Source organism: Lactuca saligna, chromosome 6 (genome assembly GCF_052625555.1).
Source record: "Lactuca saligna cultivar CGN05327 chromosome 6, ASM5262555v1, whole genome shotgun sequence".
NCBI lineage: Eukaryota > Viridiplantae > Streptophyta > Magnoliopsida > Asterales > Asteraceae > Lactuca > Lactuca saligna.
This window is the reverse complement of record NC_136422.1, coordinates 41438720-41456822: the sequence shown is the minus strand read 5'-3', so window position 1 is coordinate 41456822 and position 18103 is coordinate 41438720. Positions and strand designations below refer to the sequence as shown.

The 18103-nt window shown below is 36.6% G+C and overlaps 1 protein-coding gene across 10 annotated transcripts; it reads left to right on the top strand.

The window, feature by feature from the left end:
* The first annotated feature begins 13770 nt into the window (after positions 1 to 13770).
* On the top strand, positions 13771 to 17700 carry OTLD1 (OTU-like cysteine protease family protein). Of its 10 annotated transcripts, XM_078959273.1 has the most exons (10): positions 13772 to 14117; positions 14232 to 14268; positions 14347 to 15190; positions 15324 to 15485; positions 15602 to 15679; positions 15763 to 15841; positions 15921 to 16066; positions 16154 to 16219; positions 16293 to 16473; positions 17311 to 17700. In XM_078959273.1, the coding sequence occupies exons 3-10, from the start codon at positions 14549 to 14551 to the stop codon at positions 17502 to 17504; spliced, it is 1548 nt and encodes a 515-aa protein (XP_078815399.1). In that variant the 5' UTR covers positions 13772 to 14117; positions 14232 to 14268; positions 14347 to 14548; the 3' UTR covers positions 17505 to 17700. The 10 variants fall into 10 exon arrangements, with proteins under 10 accessions (XP_078815402.1, XP_078815401.1, XP_078815399.1 ...); XM_078959271.1 differs by having other exon boundaries at positions 14232 to 15190; XM_078959272.1 differs by having other exon boundaries at positions 13772 to 14268.
* The last annotated feature ends 403 nt before the right edge of the window (positions 17701 to 18103 follow it).

The following is an 18103-nucleotide window of genomic DNA, read 5'->3' as shown; positions in this document are numbered from 1 at the left end:
TATTTTGGGTATTTTGAGTTATGTTTGAGATTGATTACTATTTGATGAATAGGTGGTGGGTAGAGATGATATTCAGAGCAGACCTATTCAACTATTTGTTTTGGTTGAGATGTGAGTTTTCCCTTACTGTACTTATGGGTCGAAGGCACCGAGTCCGACCCTTTGTTGATTACTGGTTACGTGATTAGATTTGTAGATCTGTATGACTATCTGTGTTTGTTGATTATTGTTTGTTATTGTATATGTTAGCATGTTATGGATTTATGGGTTGAGGCAGACCAGCTGGTGCTGAAGACCAAAACACCCAGGGCAGCCCAGATAGAATGAAGTCCTGCAAGGCGGCTCAACCAGGCCGAAGGCCCGAAGAGTGGTCCACATAGTTTGTAGGCCTGCTAGGTGGTCCAGTCATACTGAAGGCTCATGTATGCATGTTGTTGTTTGTTATGTTGTGTGGTGGTACCTTGGGGGAACTCACTAAACGGTGGCTTACAATTTCAGTTTATTATTTCAGGTACTTCAGAGGATCGCAGGAAAGCGAAGGCGTGATCATGCACATCTTCCTATTTTTTCTGATATTAGATCTTGGGATACTCTGATTATGATTATACTTTTGAAACAATGGTTTTTGTACAAACTTTATGGTTAATGGGTTGTTTTTGAAAACTTTAAATTTACCTTGATTTTTAAGATGTTACCGCGCCCCTATACAACCTTTTTCTTGGAAGAGATTTCATAAGGATTTAGACACATGGTTACATTTTAGTACTGCGTATCATCCATAAAATGAGGAAAACAGCGAGAGAACGATTTAAACCTTGGAAGACATGTTGAGGGCTTATGTTTTGGATTTTTTGTTGGATTTGGTGTCTAATCCCATAACTATAACTGCGATGTACTTGACCTGATAGTAGCATGGTCCTTTTGGGTTGCCTTCACCAGTGCAATTTGATAGGATGGACTTTTAAGAATAAGGCTATTTGTGATTTATTAATATATTATAAGTATAATATATTAATTGAGAAATCATGTTATTTAATTAGTATTGATCAAGAGTTAATTTTGAATTAATTTTGTGATGAATGATTCATATAGTGTGGGCCAATGATGCATGGTTAAATTGGGATGGGGTAAACCAATATGATAGTCCATGGATAGTCCATGGAGGTTTAACCCATGGATCCTAAGTAATATGAAAGGTCATGGTGCATTAGGGTTTGTATGGATGTAACCCTAGCCTATGTAACACTATAAAAGGAACCCCATAGATCCAAAATCGGTTGCCCCATTCATTCTAAGAGAGTGATAATTGAATTTATACTAACTAGCCTATTCTCTCAAGTCTCCTCTTGCATTTGGTGTTTGTGACAAATTAGAGGCATCACACTTGAGGTGCTAAAGCTTTTAAGGCCAAGAACTTCAAACTACATAAAACGTATTAATCTAACTATGAGTTTTATGTTGTATATCCTCCATGTATGCTAGTTAGGTTGTATGCTTTGGAAAATGAGAATGTGTGAATAACTAGAAAACAAATATCCAAAGCATCTAGGGTTGCATTTGCACCATAGAAGTGTTATAGTGCTTAAAACACAATATTTCGGTGGGAGTTGGGATACATATTTACCACTGGCAGAGTTCTCTAACTACAACAGTTTCCATGCTAGTATCGTTATGCCTCTTTTTGAGCTGTTGTATGGGAGGAGTGTAGAATTTTAGTCTGTTAGGGTGAGGTCGGATATAGAGTCATGGGAAGCACTAAGGTGGTGCTCAAGACTATTACGCTTATACAGCAGGTTAGATAGAGACGTTTAATAGCACAGAGTCGGCATGAGAGTTATGCTGACAGGAAACATGATGAGTTAGAGTTACAGGTTGGGGACATGGTATTGTTGAGGGTATCACCTTGGAAATGCATCATTTGCTTTCGGAAGAGGGGAAAGTTGGGCCATAGGTTCATCAGACCATTTAGGATACTTGCTCGCATAAGTAGGGTTACTTATTGTAACATGCACATTTAGTTATCGTGGTTTGTAATGAATAATATTATGAAATATCATATTAAATTTGAGTATTGAATTCTAACAGATAGTTTTTACTTGAATTGAAGTAAAATGATGTTTAAAATCATTCAGAATGTTTTGGAGGTCTTATGAGATTCCGATCAAAAGTTAAATATTGAAATATAACGAAAAGATAAAATTTGAAATAAGTATAATTTTATTATTGAAATTTGTAAAGAATCTCTTTAGAAACATTTAGGCAAAACCCTCATCGAAGTCCAAGTTATAACGAAGAAGTTATAACCAATCGAAGATCCGCGACAAAACCAACAAACACTATTTAGCGTAAAAAGTGATTATTCGATAAACTACTTTTTAGCTTTAGTGAACTAAACGAAAGTCATAGTATTCGTTAAACTGAGAATTTTCATAAAAAGAACATCCAAATCTGACTTCGTATGAAGAAGTTATGATTTTTCTAAGTTTCGGAATAGCAATAGATATCTAAAAACTCGAAATAAAGATCGAGGGATTTTTAGCCAACACAACCTAAACGAGAATCGAAAGTCTCGTCAATAGGAGTACATCGGTAAAAAGACAAACAAAAACAGACATCGGATGAAGAAGTTATGAATTTTTAACTGATTTTCCTGTACCAGTCTGTTAAAAATAATAATATTAAAAATAAAGTCAGAATTAGCCGACAGAGTCTAAACGAAAGTTGTAGAGCATAATTTCACCTATGCGTGCATGTAAAGAACTGAAAAAACAAAGCTCATATGCGACAGTTATGGATTTTTGAAGTTCAGGGCACAAAATTCGAGAAAATCAAAAAATCCGAGGAATTTCGCATGGCCAGGGTTCGGCCACGTCACCTCACCCGCGAAGTGACCCGTGTCCGAGTAGGTGACTCATCCGATGCACGGCCCAGTCCGAGACCGATGTGTGTCCTCGTGGTGGAGGCTTCCGAACCGAGACACGTGTCTCGCCCTCTGTCCGATGCGTGCCACCTGCCCCCCACCTCGCCTGCGAAGCTGCCACATGCCTTATCCTTCCTTTGGATCCAAGGCTCACACCTATATAAAGGAGGTGCGAGATCTCCAGGCTAAGGTTAGAAATTCTCACATTTTTCACCCTTACACCCTCTTTTAAGCTACTTAGCATCCCCTGAAGCCCCGAGATCATACCCAACACCCGAAATACGTTTCAAAGTGCCCGAAGAGCCCGAGAAATTTATCTTTTCGGTTTGAAGCTCAATCCTCGCAAGGCCCGGTTTTCAATAAAGCTCCCGGTTTTCATCGATTGAAAGTTAATTATAGTAACGAAGTGCTGCCCAAATTACTATTTTAACCTCCAGTTAATTCACGATGAGTACAATATATAGGAACAATTGTATGTTATGTGTTATATGTGATATGTGCTTTTCCATGTTATTTTCTCGTGTTATTATTTCATGCTATTATGGTAGAAAAGTTGTACCTCTGACCATGTGATCAGTGAAAGGACATATATTCACGATGATATTGGTATGTAGCCTCTGGCCGTGTAGAGAATTCCTCGTAAGAGAATGACTTCTACCCCTATGGCATTGGCAGGAGGTTAGATAGGGCTAAAAGACCGAAATCTACCATAATGTTTAATTAGAAATTATATGTCTTCTGTGCCATTTGGGCTGAAGCTTTATTGATGTATATCAAGTATTGAAATTGTTATGTATCATTGATTGTATATCTTTAAATCAAATCATTGATTGATATGGAAAGCTTGTCACATGATTCACATATGCATTTGTTGTTCATTGTTCCTCTTTGCTTCTGCCATATTGAAGTATATATATATGACATAACGTTATATTGTAACTATTATTGAACTCAATAAGCATTACCACTTACTCCTCTTAGTGTTTAACTATTTCAGGTAATAAGGATCCAGTATAGTCATAGTTGGAAGATTTAGAAGAGTTTATACTATTACTTTTTTATTTAGTGATCGTGTATATATAAAATTATAATATCCTGGGTAGTTTTGTAATCTATAAAAACTTAGTCAGTTTGTATCCAGTCTTTTGTAACCAAATTATCAATGTAAAATATTATTTATAAATATGCATGTAGCATGTTTTGAAGTAATTTGGAGTAACTTGGAGTAATATGATGTAGTTTTAAGCTTTATTGTAAGTGGTTCTCTCAATCATATGAAAGTATCGGTCTTTCACTTATCAGTTGGATTTTCCTGAGGTGCATAGTCATATTCACATTATTTTCATGTCTATTAGTTGAGGAAATTCATAATAGACAAGACTTTTGTTGTTCCTTTGGATGATATTGTAACGCCCGGTTCCTTATATGTATTTAATTCAAATTTATTCATTTTTTTATAGAAACTCGACGAGTTGGAGGCCTCAAACTCATCGAGTAGAGATGGAATTTGGACGCGGGTTGTGAAGTCTACTCGGTGAGTTGAGAGCCTCAACTCGACGAGTAGGCCCAACAAAATGAAACCCTAATTTTCAGGGTTTTGCACCCTATTTAAACACCTTAACCACCTTAACCAGGCCCCACCTTCAACCTAAATTGTCCCAAACCCTAGCCACAAAACCCTAATTCACTTTTGAGTGTTTTGAGCCATTTTTATGTATTCTTTGTGAATTTGAAGAAGAGGATTCTTGAAGAAGGAGCAACGATGTGAAGGAGAATAGTAGATCCAGAAAGTTGAGCTCCATTTCTGGTTCATTTGAGGTATAAAGCTCCTATCTTGTCTATTCAATGTTTATATATAGTTTTAGAGTGATTTCTCCATGTTTTGGTCCAAGAATGTTAGTCTTTGGGAATTGAACATCCAATGTGGGAAAATCCTTCAGATCTAGGGAATTTAGGGGACTTCATGGCATAAAGGTGTCAACTTTATGGCGATGAAAGTCCCATGCAACTTATGGACCATCCTTTTAGCTTTTTGAGCCAAGTAGTCCATGCATGTAAGTAAATATAGGAACTTTATGTGATATATCAACCCTAGGGGACCACATCTATGGTTTGGAAGCATTGAACTCAATTGGAAGTGGCTTAATGGATTTAGACTAAGAGAACTTGACGATTTATTCATCCAACTTGGCGAGTTGGATCGTGGTCCCCCGACCTTTTCTGTTTACTGAGCAAACTTGACGAGTCTAAGAGATGACTCAGCGAGTTGGCCAAGGTTTTTGGGTTTTGAAGACAGAAGAGCTCGACGAGTCCAACGAGGAACTCGACAAGTTGTATTGGAAAGTCCCGAATCTGTCATAGGGAGTAACTCGACGAGTTGGATCGTGATTTCTAGGGTTTTATGGATTATGGAATTCGGCGAGTTGAGTTAACCTGGCAGGTTGAATTTTACCAGAGTGTTGACTTTGACTTTGACTTTGACCAAAGTTGACCCTTAAGGGGTGTGTAGGAGTCTAAGAGGGGTTGATTTCAGAGCAGGAGTTTTTGCAGTTATTCCCAGTTATCGAGCTGAGTTACCTTCCAGTAGAAGTGGGTTGAAGGCACTAATGTCGGCCCACTAGTAGCTGATTATAGTTGAGATGATTGTCTTTGTGATACTTATCTAGTATGTCACTATTTGTTATGTTTTATGTGCTAGTATGCTATGATACTATGTGATAGTAGTAAGAGGGGTAGGATAGTCCCCGGTTACTGTTTGAAAGTGACTGAAGGGGTAGGCCAACACCCAAATATGTTAGGCGGTTACCGGTTGAAAGAGACCGAGGGGGTTGGCCAGCACCCATATATGCTAGGCAGTACGAGAATTATATATATATATATATATATATATATATATATATATATATATATATATATATATATATATATATATGCTAGGATATTATGTGGTAGTGGTAGGGTGTGAAATAGTCCCCAGATACCGGTTGAAAAAGAGCAAAGGGGTAGGCTAGCACTGTTGGGTCTAAAATTTGTTTATACTTTGCTTTTCTAAGCATTTATTGTTTTATCATTTGGGATGAAAACTAATATTAGTATTAATTGTAGCTTGGACCGAAAACCTATGAGTTTTCGGTCTAGCATTGGGTTTTCGGTCGATTGGGTTTTTGATTCGGCCTTGAGTTTGTGGCCCTTGTATATATAGGTGTTAGGTGGGTGAGGTGATTAGATTTCTCAAAGTACTTAAGTGTGTGTTCGTAAAGTGTGAGAGAAAGTTAGATAGAAGAGTGTGTGTGTGTGTGTGTATGAATCTATGTGTAAGGAGCTTCATTCCAACATTGAATACATCATAGATTCAAGTTATTCTTCTTCACCTTCTCTTCTATTTTGATCTGACATCATCAAATTGGTTGGGATTCTGCACCATCAATTGGATTTGATTGATACACAAGCAAATTTGGGGACTTACAATTGGTATAAGAACTTGGTTGTATCAATCAATTTTTTCAGATCTATAGCTTATTTGATCTCATTTTGAAGAGATTTTTGCATTTTTTGATAGATCTTGGCAAAATAAGGGGGGTTTGCTCTTCGCGTTTTGATAAAAACGAGTTTTTGATCGAGTTTTGGAGCAAAAAAGGGCAAAAACGTTGTTTTTCATCGTAAACAACGATTTCCAAGGTATTTTTTGTCGGATCCGATTTCGGTCTGAGTTTTCGGTTGCATCGGAGTATTCAGTCCGAGCTTTCGGTCGAAGCCTCGCACGTGTTCGGTTCAGGCACGTTTTCGGTCTCGCCTCTGGTTCACGGCTCAGCAGCATCGCTCTCGGCTTCACGGCTTCGTCCTCGCTTCGCAGCTATCTTCGCAAGCAGCCGCCTTCGCATCTAAGAAAAAAGGGAAACGGATTTGGGGGGTGCCGGGGTTCAAACCCGCGACCTCTAGTTCATCAACCCCGCGCCCTACCAACTTCTCTAGCAACCATGATGTTGTTCTCCTCCCGTTTTTTAATTCTTAAAGACTCCCTTCTCGGTTATTAATTTCGAAAATTGACACTTTTAATCCCAAAAATCAATTTCTTTTATTTTTAAATTCCATTTTCATCCTAAAAATTTTAGTTTTTAATTTTAGACTTTATTTTTAACTTTTGACCTTAAAATTTTGTTTTTGACTTTCAAATTTGACCTTTGACTATAATTTTTGATTTTTTCGTTTAACTTTTAAATTTTCAAATTTAACTTTTCGGTTTGACTTTTCAAGTTTGACTTTTAAGTTTGATTTTTTAAATTTGAATTTTAAGGTTGACTTTCTCGTTTTGTTTTCAAGTCAAAGGGCAATTTAAAAAATAATAAAAAAAAAAAGAAAATGAGTTCCACATCAATTCCGGTAAATGAAGTTTCATGTACTCCATCTTCTGTTAAAACTATTAAATTTTTACGAGAATCAATAGATCTAATCAAGAGAGAGAATGAGGACTTAAAATACGAAGGATATCAACTCATGAAATGACAGAAACCCCTGAAAGCTCAATTAGAAACCAAAATCAAGGATTTCTAAAAACTCCAAGAAGATTACAGCAACAAGTGTGAAAATTATGATTACATTAAGAAAAAACTTGTTGTTGTAATTGAAGAAGTTGATGCTTTGAAAATTAAGTGTGGAAAAATAGATATTAGTTTCAAAAATTACACTGCGTCAAGTAAGATAGTCGAGTCCTTATTTGAAAACCAACTAAAATTCAAAGATAATCAAAACAAGGGTTTATGGTATGATTGTGTTCCTCCACCTTTCAATCATAACTACACATCCATCCCTATGACACATGATGAAATTGACAAGGAGGCACATCTCCAATATGGGAAACCTATTGCGGTTGTGCCAAAAAAGGATGAAGTGAACGTTTCTAATGATTTTGTTACATGTGCAGGTAAAGTAGCAGAAGATGAGAACAAGGAGAAAACTATTGAACAATCTAATAACTCCTTGAACTCTGAATTTGTTGCTTCGAACTCAGTTGCTTCTGATCAACCTGCTATTGAGAAATACAGGCCTCTAAAACAAGCAAAGCCAACGACTTGTTGTAAGTGTGCATGTGGGAACAACCAGAGACAAGGCAAGGATACGCCAACAGGGGCAGGAAGAAACAAGTCAACAGTGAAGAAAAAGACATGTTTTCACTGTGGAACACCTGGACACATTGCCCGAAACTGTCCAAATCGCGCATACGTTCCCTACTACGCACAAGGTTGGCAAAACGCGTAAAGTGGGAGATTCTATAAAAGAAATCCTTCGAGGTCACGTTCAGACAATGGCGACTGGAATGCCACGAAGGGAAAGAGTTCAACTCCCAAGGCCAAGAATCAAAATTCCAAGGTCAAGAAGTGAATGTCAGGCAAGAATCCAAGTCCAAGAGATGCTCCTGTGAAGCCAAAATCAAAGTCATCTCAATGGCCGACATCAAGATCAAAAGAAAGTATTGAGCCACCCATCAGAACGAAAAAGAAATGGGTTAAACCCAACTACAAATGGGTTCCGAAGGTCCATTCTCCTAAATCTTCTAATGATTCTAATATTTCAACATCTTCTGTTTGTGATAAATAGGACATGTCGTGGGAGAATGTTCCTTGCAAAGAGGGCAAAGGTCGACCCAGTTTCAAAATAGACTGGGTTCCAAAGACCAACTGATCCCGCTATGTGTCGGAGCATCTATGGAGGCATATCATCATACTTCGGTTTGTTGATAGTGGATGTTCCAGGCACATGATAGGAGGCATATCTCAACTGTACAACACTCGAAATTTTGTTTGAGAGTATGTGTCCTTTGCGGGAAGGGAAGAAAGGAGAGGATCATATGGGGTTTGTGCTTAACGAAGTGAAGAATTTTCGGATCTGTTCTGAGATTAAATGTGTTGTTCTCAGACCTTCTTGATGCAAATTCAATCGGTGAATTACGGTTTGCTTTTTCTTCTCTATACTCCTGAGTTTACCTTACACTGATTCATTTTAAAGATAATTTTTCATTTTCTTATAGTTTTTATTTAGTAGGTATTGTTTGGGAAGTGATATCAACAAGTGATAACAGGCAATCTGAGTCTATGTTAAGTACCAAAGCTGAATTGTGTAGGCCCTGTGTTCGATGTGCTGGTAGGTATAAAGGATTTAAATGGACTTGACTAGGCAAAGATGAACTTAAGAAATCAAACTACTTGACAAATCTTGACCTAGATAGATCCATTTAGCCTAACAATACGACGCTTGGATAGGTTAAGCAGGGAGATATACATGAGAATCCACCAGTCACACTAAAGAACCCGTATCTAGAACTGCGGTTTTACTTTTCCTCGATGTACAAATTTTGTCCTTAATTCCGGTATTGATGGAGCGACTAGGGAATTCCGATAAAGTAGGTCTGTAGAAAATTATTTTCTTTCTTTCTTACTGTTAGTCATATGTTGCCTCCTCTACGTGATTGGAAGAGATCCGACCTGGACTACAACATATGCAAATCTATTTCTCTGCATCTTATATCTATGAAATTCTTCCTATCTGTTAGCCATATGTTGTCTCCTTTGTGTGATTAACAATCCGACCTGGTACACAGCATATGCAACCTTCTACTTCTTAATCCCTCTAAAAACTATAATTAATCATAATCTAAATCTATCCTCTCTATGAATAATAGTCTGCTCACCTAAAGTAAGGAGTATCTCGGAAGTTCTTGATTATTGGGGTATATCAGGAAGCGGGAAACATGTTGTAGTACATCTAAAACTGAACAATTCTAGATTGTCTGTAGATCTCGCTGCTCAACTTAGGTGGACAACAATATCCTTGGTTATCGTCAGATGAATGGTCCTTATGAAGTTCTATCTAGGAACACAGGATCAACTTGTCTTGTCACTTATATAATGTCCAAAATTTGTCACAATTTTTCGTGCTTAAGTGGAACACAATATCGGCGATCGACCAGATCTATTCATGAAGGGGAAGGTAGTGACAAACGGATTAAGACTCTCTAACAACTTTGATCCCAAAATATTTTTGTTTTTTTTTTAAATTTTTTCATAGTTTTTCTCTATGCACAAATTAAGGGGAAGAATTAAAAAAAATATTCAAAAATCAAACAAAAATCAGAAAAATTTAAAAAAATCAAACAAAAAAATAGAAAATAAAAAATAAAAAAATAGTGTTATTTCTGTTTTATTTTTTTTTAAATATAAAAAATCCAAATATATTTTTTTGTGTGCTAATTTTTCTTTTAGTTTTGTTTTGTCTTGAAAAGTGATTTCAGGCGTAGATGAGACTCGTGGAGATTGTATTGAAGATTTTCTGAGCCACGGCTTCATCCGTGAGCATCGAAGAATTTTCATTCGAAGGAGCAAGAAATGAAGATTATTCTTTAAAAATTCAATCCTTCAACCCCAAAAGCAAGGTCAAGCTGCGCTTAAAGATTATGTGACAAATTGCATTGAAGCCTCCTCAATCAATCTGTTGCTATCTATAAACCTGCGAAAGTGATCCAGAAGATTCGTTCTATCTGAAGATTCTCAAGCTGAAAGCACCATCTTTCATGAATCTCTACAAGAACCCTCCTCACCCAATGCGCGTTCAATGTCAAATTCTGCAGAAATCCTAACTGCTCAAGATGAAGTCATTCATAGAAGATTCGTATATTCATCCTGATGCTGTGAAAAATTTGAAGATAATAGTTGAAGCCAAGCTCCCAATGAAGATTATCAAGAAGTGCCAACTACTTTTTAGGGGGAGATTGTTTGGGTATAAAATTGGTTTATACTTTGCTTTTCTAAGCATTTATTGTTTTATCATTTAGGCTAAAAACTAATATTGGGATTAATTGTAGCTTGGACCGAAAACCCATGAGTTTTCGGTCTAGCATTGGGTTTTCCGTCCATTGGGTTTTCAGTACGGCCTTGAGTTTGTGGCCCTTGTATATATAGGTGTTAGGTGGGTGATGTGATTAGATTTCTCGAAGTGCTTAAGTGTGTGTTCGTAAGGTGTGAGAGAAAGTTAGAGAGAAGAGTGTGTGTGTGTGTGTGTGTATGAATCTATGTGTAAGGAGCTTCATTCCGACATTGAATACATCATATATTCAAGTTATTCTTCTTCTCCTTCTATTCTATTTTGATCTGAAATCATCCAATTGATTGGGATTCTGCACGATCAATTAGATCTGGTTGATACACAAGAAGATTTGGGGACTTACAAGCACCCAGATATGCTAGGCAATTACCAGTTGAAAGAGACCGAAAGGGTAGGCCAACACCCATATATGTTAGGCGGTTACCGGTTGAAAGAGACCGAAGGGGTAGGCCAACATCCAGATATGCTAGGCAGTATATTATTGTATTGTATGTGGTATGATGGGGGAACTCACTAAGCTTTGTGCTTACGGTTTACAATTTTGGTTTCAGGTACATCTTTTTCAAAGGGAAAGGAGCCGGAATGATTGCCTCGCATCACACATGATTTTCCGCATTATGGGATTCTTGGGATTTTATACTCTGACCTTATTTTACTATGCTATGTTTTGAGTTATATGACTTATGGGTTTTTATGATATGATATGACCTTGAAGATGTTTCCAGTAATCTGTTTTATAAATTAAAAACGAGATTTTTGGTCGTAAATTTTAGGATGTTACAGATATCCAAGTCGAAGAGCGTCTGAACTATGTTGAGAAGTTGGTTTGTATTTTGGAAAAAAAGACAAAGACCTTGTGCAACAAGGTGATCGGGCTAGTGAAGGTGCAATGATAACGTCGTAAGGGTTCAGAATGGACGTGGGAGTCGGGGGAAGAGATGACGAAGTATTATCCCGAGTTGTTTATTGTTGTGGATTTCGTGGACGAAATCTGATTCAAGTGGGGGATAATTATAATATCCATTTCCAATATGTATTCTTAAATAGAATTTATATTGATGGTCCTTTGTCGATTTTGGCCTTGAATATCGTTTGGGGCCTATTTTTGCTCATTGGTAACAGTGCGCTCATATAATGCACGACGTGCTTCTGGCCCATGGGCTTAACGAGATTTTAGGGTTTCTTGGCTATTTATACACACTTAAGCCTCTAGGGTTGGACCATTTACAACCTCTATCACTCCTAGAATGTGTTTTCAGAAACCCTAACCCATCTCCTCTCATTTTAAGCATGTTTTCCTCATTGAGAGTTTATCCTACTTTGTCTTGTGCATTAATATTAAAGATTAAGATTTCCTTTGAAGCGTAGAAGTGAAGAGTAGATCCATAAATTTCACACCTTTTCTGGACCTTTATAAGAAAAACACTCCAAGCATTCCTTCAAGTTTGCTAGATCTTGCTTATAGTCCATTTTATACACTTTTGGTCCAATTTTGGTGGTGAGCTTAGAGTTGAGGTGACTCTAACTCCTTTTAAGCACTTATGGTTGTTATTTGGACCATTTAGATTTGGAAAGTTGGTATCTTGTGCATGTTCTTTAAGCTATGCTAGTGGTGTTGACATTTTAGGTCATTTAGATGTTTAATGTTTATATCTTGTTGGCTTGAAGTGTTTGAATGGATAAAGTTGGAAACTTTATCCATTAATACATGGTTTGGGACTAGATCTAGAAGTTTGAGGGATCAAATTAATGGATTAACTCGTATTGCCTTTTGGAATAAGCCTAGAGGCAGCGTGTCCACTTAAGTGCATTGCGTTTTTTAAAGGTTTCTAATATGAGTATGTTTTAGATTGGAATCCTGGTTATTTTGTCTCCTAGTGAGCACAGGGCGCCCTTATAGAATGCATGGCTCCTGGTTAACCCAAAGTTGACTTTGTTGAATTTTTGCCTAAGTTTGACTTTAGGCCAAACTTTATGGTTTTAGGTCATTCAAACCTTTTATTTCAATGTAAATAACTAAACATGAAATAATCTTCTTATATATGCAAAATATTTCAATTAATCATGTAGTTAGTTAGCATAAGTTGAAAAGGTAAGAGTTTCAAATGAATGTGGTTCAAGATAAATGATTTATCTTGAATAATATTGATTTGAATGACCTCATTTATAAAATATAGATAGACAGGTTAGGAAGTGATAAAGAATACCTTTCAATCTCTTAAGTTGCATAAACAAATGTAAAATTGAGGATACTCTACCAAATTACAACAATATAATCAAATGTGACTTTAATTTCAAAATATATTCCTTTTAAACATTTTATCAAGCACTTAACATGCACATAAAATTATAACTTCTTCTAACAAACGAAGCTTATATAAATGAACATAAACAGACTTCTGGAATTCGAGAGGGAACGAAATAAGTAAAAACGATACTTTCAATTGCTAATGATTGTCGACGACACATTTCATCGATTTTTCATGTATCTTCAGTTGCGAAACCGATTCACAAGCAGAAACTAACTATCACGCCTGTTTTAAATGGATGGATTCAATTAATTCTGGTTGTGAATTTAATGCATCGAAAACAAGGGGTAAAAATGAGTATCGTCATTCTGTACCAAAGAATAAAAAAACCGATGTTCTGTAGAATCACAATCAGTCATTTTGAAGTAACGACATTCCTTCTCATCAAACAAACAACAATTTCAAGTGACGGTGTTTCGTAGAATAAAAAACAAACAACAATTTTGAAGTAACGCTATTCCTTCGTTAATGCTTCATTCTTTTCCATTTCAACAAAGAAACAACAATTTTTTTTTTACAAGAATGGAATAATGCTTTTCATTACTTCTCCATTTCACTTACCAAAATACCTAAATTCATATGAAAAAAAACTAAATAAAATGATATTTGTATAAGTATTCTAAACACAAGGTTTGGTGGTGTTATGTCCTTGTCTTTGTCATGTATATGTACATACAGATCTTAGAGCAAGATCCTCTTCCTGGGCTTGTGTCCGAGTCTCGCAACTCACCTCCGTCAAAGCCTGACACCCACGTGCTTCACAAAATTTCGCCACCTGTTTAACCTTCGCCGCTAAATCGCAGCCTCCCATTTTCATCTCAACATGTACGTGCGTATTTAGAGAGACCCATGTATATTCTCCTTCGTCGCCAAGCTATCCCTTATCGATTTCTGCTCCACAAAAACCCTACCAACTTTCCCAATAATCCCTTCAATCTCTATCACACACACTCTTCAGATCACTACACCCACTTCATCCCCACGCTCCGATTTCGAATCAACTCTTTTGTTAGGTCAATTGGTTTCCTTTTTGTTCGAATCTAAGGGGTTTCTTGAATCTTTAATTTCGAATTTTGGTATGGTACGTTTTGGGTTGTTTTCTTGGGCTTATTTGATTGCGATTGCAGGTTGTTGTTAGGGTTCGCCGAGGTGAACTGATCGGAGGTAAAAATTCGCGTTACTTTCGAAAGGGCTAGGGTTTGGTTGTTCTTCAATCTCATGAGAATTGTTAGGGGAATGCAGAGATCGTTTCAGCTCGTGGACGAAGACGATATTGGTTGGAGCAATAAAAGAAAATCATTCACCGGCGGAATTGGAGTCACGTCGCCTAAGGCCAGGACACGTGACAAATCGAAAGCTAGGGTTTTATAATAATCATCAAGAATAAGAACTTTGTATTCGTTTGTTTTTAGGGCATCGAAATCATCTCGAAAAAAGGGAAAGGATGACTCGTGTTTTTGTTCAGAGAGGTTCTTCTGCCGCTGGGCCTTCTTCATCATCTAATAATACAAATAGGTCGAGTTCTTCGTCTTCATCGAGTCCACCTCAGGCTCAGGTTACAGGGGACGACGTCCAAGAACACGTTCTTTCTGAAGATCTTCCTGTAGAAACTGTTGAAATTGATCGAAACGATGGCCTTGATGTACCCACTACTGATAAAAGCGAAGACGAAACTGTTTCAGAAGATCTTTCGAAAAGAATCGGTGGCTTGCGAGTAAACGAAGAGGAAGAAGAGAACGATGTAAAAAAGTCCGATGATTATCCTTCGCAAACAACCGGCGGAAATCCACATCCACATCCACCTCCACCACCTGCTCCGCCTACTCCACCTCCAAAACCATCTTCAACAGGTTCTAATTCCCGGAGATTTACGCCTGGTAATTCTGCTGCTCTACGAATTGGTTCATCTAGAAGAGCCACCGCTTGGCCGGTTGTTTCCACCGGATCTCCGAGGTCTCATCCTGAAAACGATGGCTACAACAGCGCCGATGAACAAAACCAATGCTTCGGATCCTCATATGATGATGCTGTGAGTTCTAGTCGTTTTACTCACTTCAAAGAACTGAATAATAATCAGACTAATACGGTATACACCTTCAGTAAACCATTAAATCACAAACTTTCCACCCTATGGTTTTCAATTTCTACATTCTTAAACAAAAACCAACACATCTACACTTCAATTTCGATCACATTATGACACATTATCTCTCTGTCAGGAAAGGGAGCGACAGTTTGAGATTGATATTAGACGCACACAAGGTTATGAAGTGAAACGAATGTCAGAAGATGGGAATTGTCTGTTTCGTGCTGTTGCAGATCAAGTTTATGGTGATTCTGAAGCATACGATTTGGCTAGGCAAATGTGCATCGATTACATGGTATGTTAATCTTTTTATCTCATTCAATCCAAACCCCACTTGAAAAAAATGTGTTATTTATGTTAAAAATATGGAAGTAACAACTATAACAATTTCTTTCTTGAATCTTGATTCAGGAACGCGAGAGAGACCACTTCTCACAGTTTATAACAGAGGGTTTCACTTCTTATTGCAAGAGAAAGCGAAGAGATAAAGTATGTAAATTTCAAGAATCTATCTTTATGTACGTCTTTTCTTGAATTATCTTTTCAGTAACTTTTATAATTTGTGTATCCAGGTCTATGGGAACAATGTAGAGATTCAAGCATTATCTGAAATGTACAATCGGCCTATTCATATCTACTCATATAGCACTGGTATATAACTATATATAATAGGGTCTTTACTCTCTACTTTTGTGCAGTTGACTTGACTTATTTTTTTATATAAATACAGAGCCTATAAATATATTCCATGGAAGCTATAACACAGATACACCTCCGATCCGGTTAAGTTACCATCATGGCAACCATTACAACTCTCTTGTTGATCCACGTAGGCTCACAATAGGTGCTGGCCTTGGGTTTAGCTGCCTGCAAGGGGTAAATAAGTCATTTCACCTTTTTCTATATGTTTTTCGGTTTTGTTGCTGTTGAATATATATGTTTTGGGTTTTGTTGTTGTTTCAGACGAATGTTGATAAAGATCAAGTGAAAGCAGCAATCAAAGCTCAACAAGATCAACAGATTGATAATGTAAGCTACTCTTTGATCATGTTTTGATGGTTTTTCAGATCATGATGTTCTAATTTTTGTAAAATATAAACAGGCTCTTATGGCAGAGGCACGTTTCTGTTCAGATATGGAGTTGACTGAGAAGGAAATCGAGCATATGGTGATGGCAGCATCGAGGGCTGAATACATGGCTAATGATAAGTTCAAACAGCAACTTGGTCAAACAGAATCTTCAACTTCTGATGCTCAACCATCCTCTTCTGGAGGTAGTATTAGTAAGTAACTAATTCCTTTTTTTTTTTTTTTTTTTTTTAATGAGCTTAATGGGTTAAGCACTTGATGTGAATCTTGACAAAAACGACTTAATTGGTTAAGACAGATGAAACTTGATTTGACCTTCTTTTACCTCTCGTGTGAAAATTGATTAATGTTATGGAATTTGTTTTTTGGAATGCAAGGGTAAAATGGTCATTTAGTCTCATTCAGACGGTTTATTCAGACATTATTATATCTATTAATTAAGACACTAATCATTTTTTTTATTCACCCTTCCTTTTCCTCTCATCTTAAAATTGAGGAATATTATGTAATTTTGGAATTGAAGGGGTAAAATGGTCATTTAGTCTCTCATTTAGATGGTTTATACAGACATTATTATCTATTAATTAAGTCACTAATCATTTTTTTTATTCACCCTTCCTTTTCCTCTCATCTTAAAATTGAGGAATACTATGTAATTTTGGAATTGACGGGGTAAAATGGTCATTTAGTCTCTCATTTAGATGGTTTATATAGACATTATTATCTATTAGTTAATACACTATTTTCCCTTCTTTTTCTTCTCATCTTAAAATTTATGAGTATGATGCAATTTGTTAAATTTTGGAATGTAAGGGTAAAATGGTCATTTAGACAAGTTTAGACCGACATTTTTACCCATCCATCCATTTTTCCCTTAAAAGAACTTTTGGGCTGTTTCTGTATTAAGACACCAACCTTTCTACATATTTCTCCTTTTTTTTTTGTTCTTTCTTTCAACTCCTTTCATATTGTAAAAAAAGTTGGAACATAAGGGGTAAAATGGTCATTTATTCTCATTTGAAAAAAAAAAGCAGGTGGGCCATCAGGGAGTGAGAGCAAAGGCGAAGGAACAGTGCTGTGTAATGGAATGCAGATGGTGCTGTCAATGGGGTTCAGCTATGTGCAGGCGATGGAGGCGTATAGTATATTTGGTGATGACGTGGATTCCATGGTTTGTTATCTTCTTGAAACTAGCAGCAGGCGTAAAGGGAAAGCAACTGAATAAAGATAAAAAAAAAAAAAAAGATTAAAGATATGGATATCATTGGATTTGGAGTAGTAGTGGTGGTAAATGGTAAAATAATAAATAATGGCTTTCTTTGTATGTTGGATTGAATGTTTATGAATATCTTCTCTTGTCTTTGTATATTTGTGTTTGATCGTTTTATGATAAAATCCAATCGAATAAACACTTTATTTGACGAGTTTCTTGATCTATGGAGTATGAATAATACTTGTCCAAGTTATTTGGTGTTGATTCAACTCGAACCATATAACTCGAACATCTATTAGAAAATGTAATTAATTTTTTCCAGAAGAAAAATCTGAAAGGTGAAATGTCTATTAAATCTCATTATGATCCCGATAATCCATTGCCAATCACTTCTGAAACGACAAATAGGTGCTGCCGACAATACCAATTATTACAATAGACAAGGTAAAGTAATAGTTTCTATTTCAAACACAATCTTAAGGTCTTCCAAATATACCACATGTTTCTCGATCTCCATAGTCCATTAGTCCACAGTAACTAAGAAAGTGCTTCATGTAAAAATAAAGTTAGACATGACAAGCCTAATGAGAAATATCGGAGTTGAACAAAAA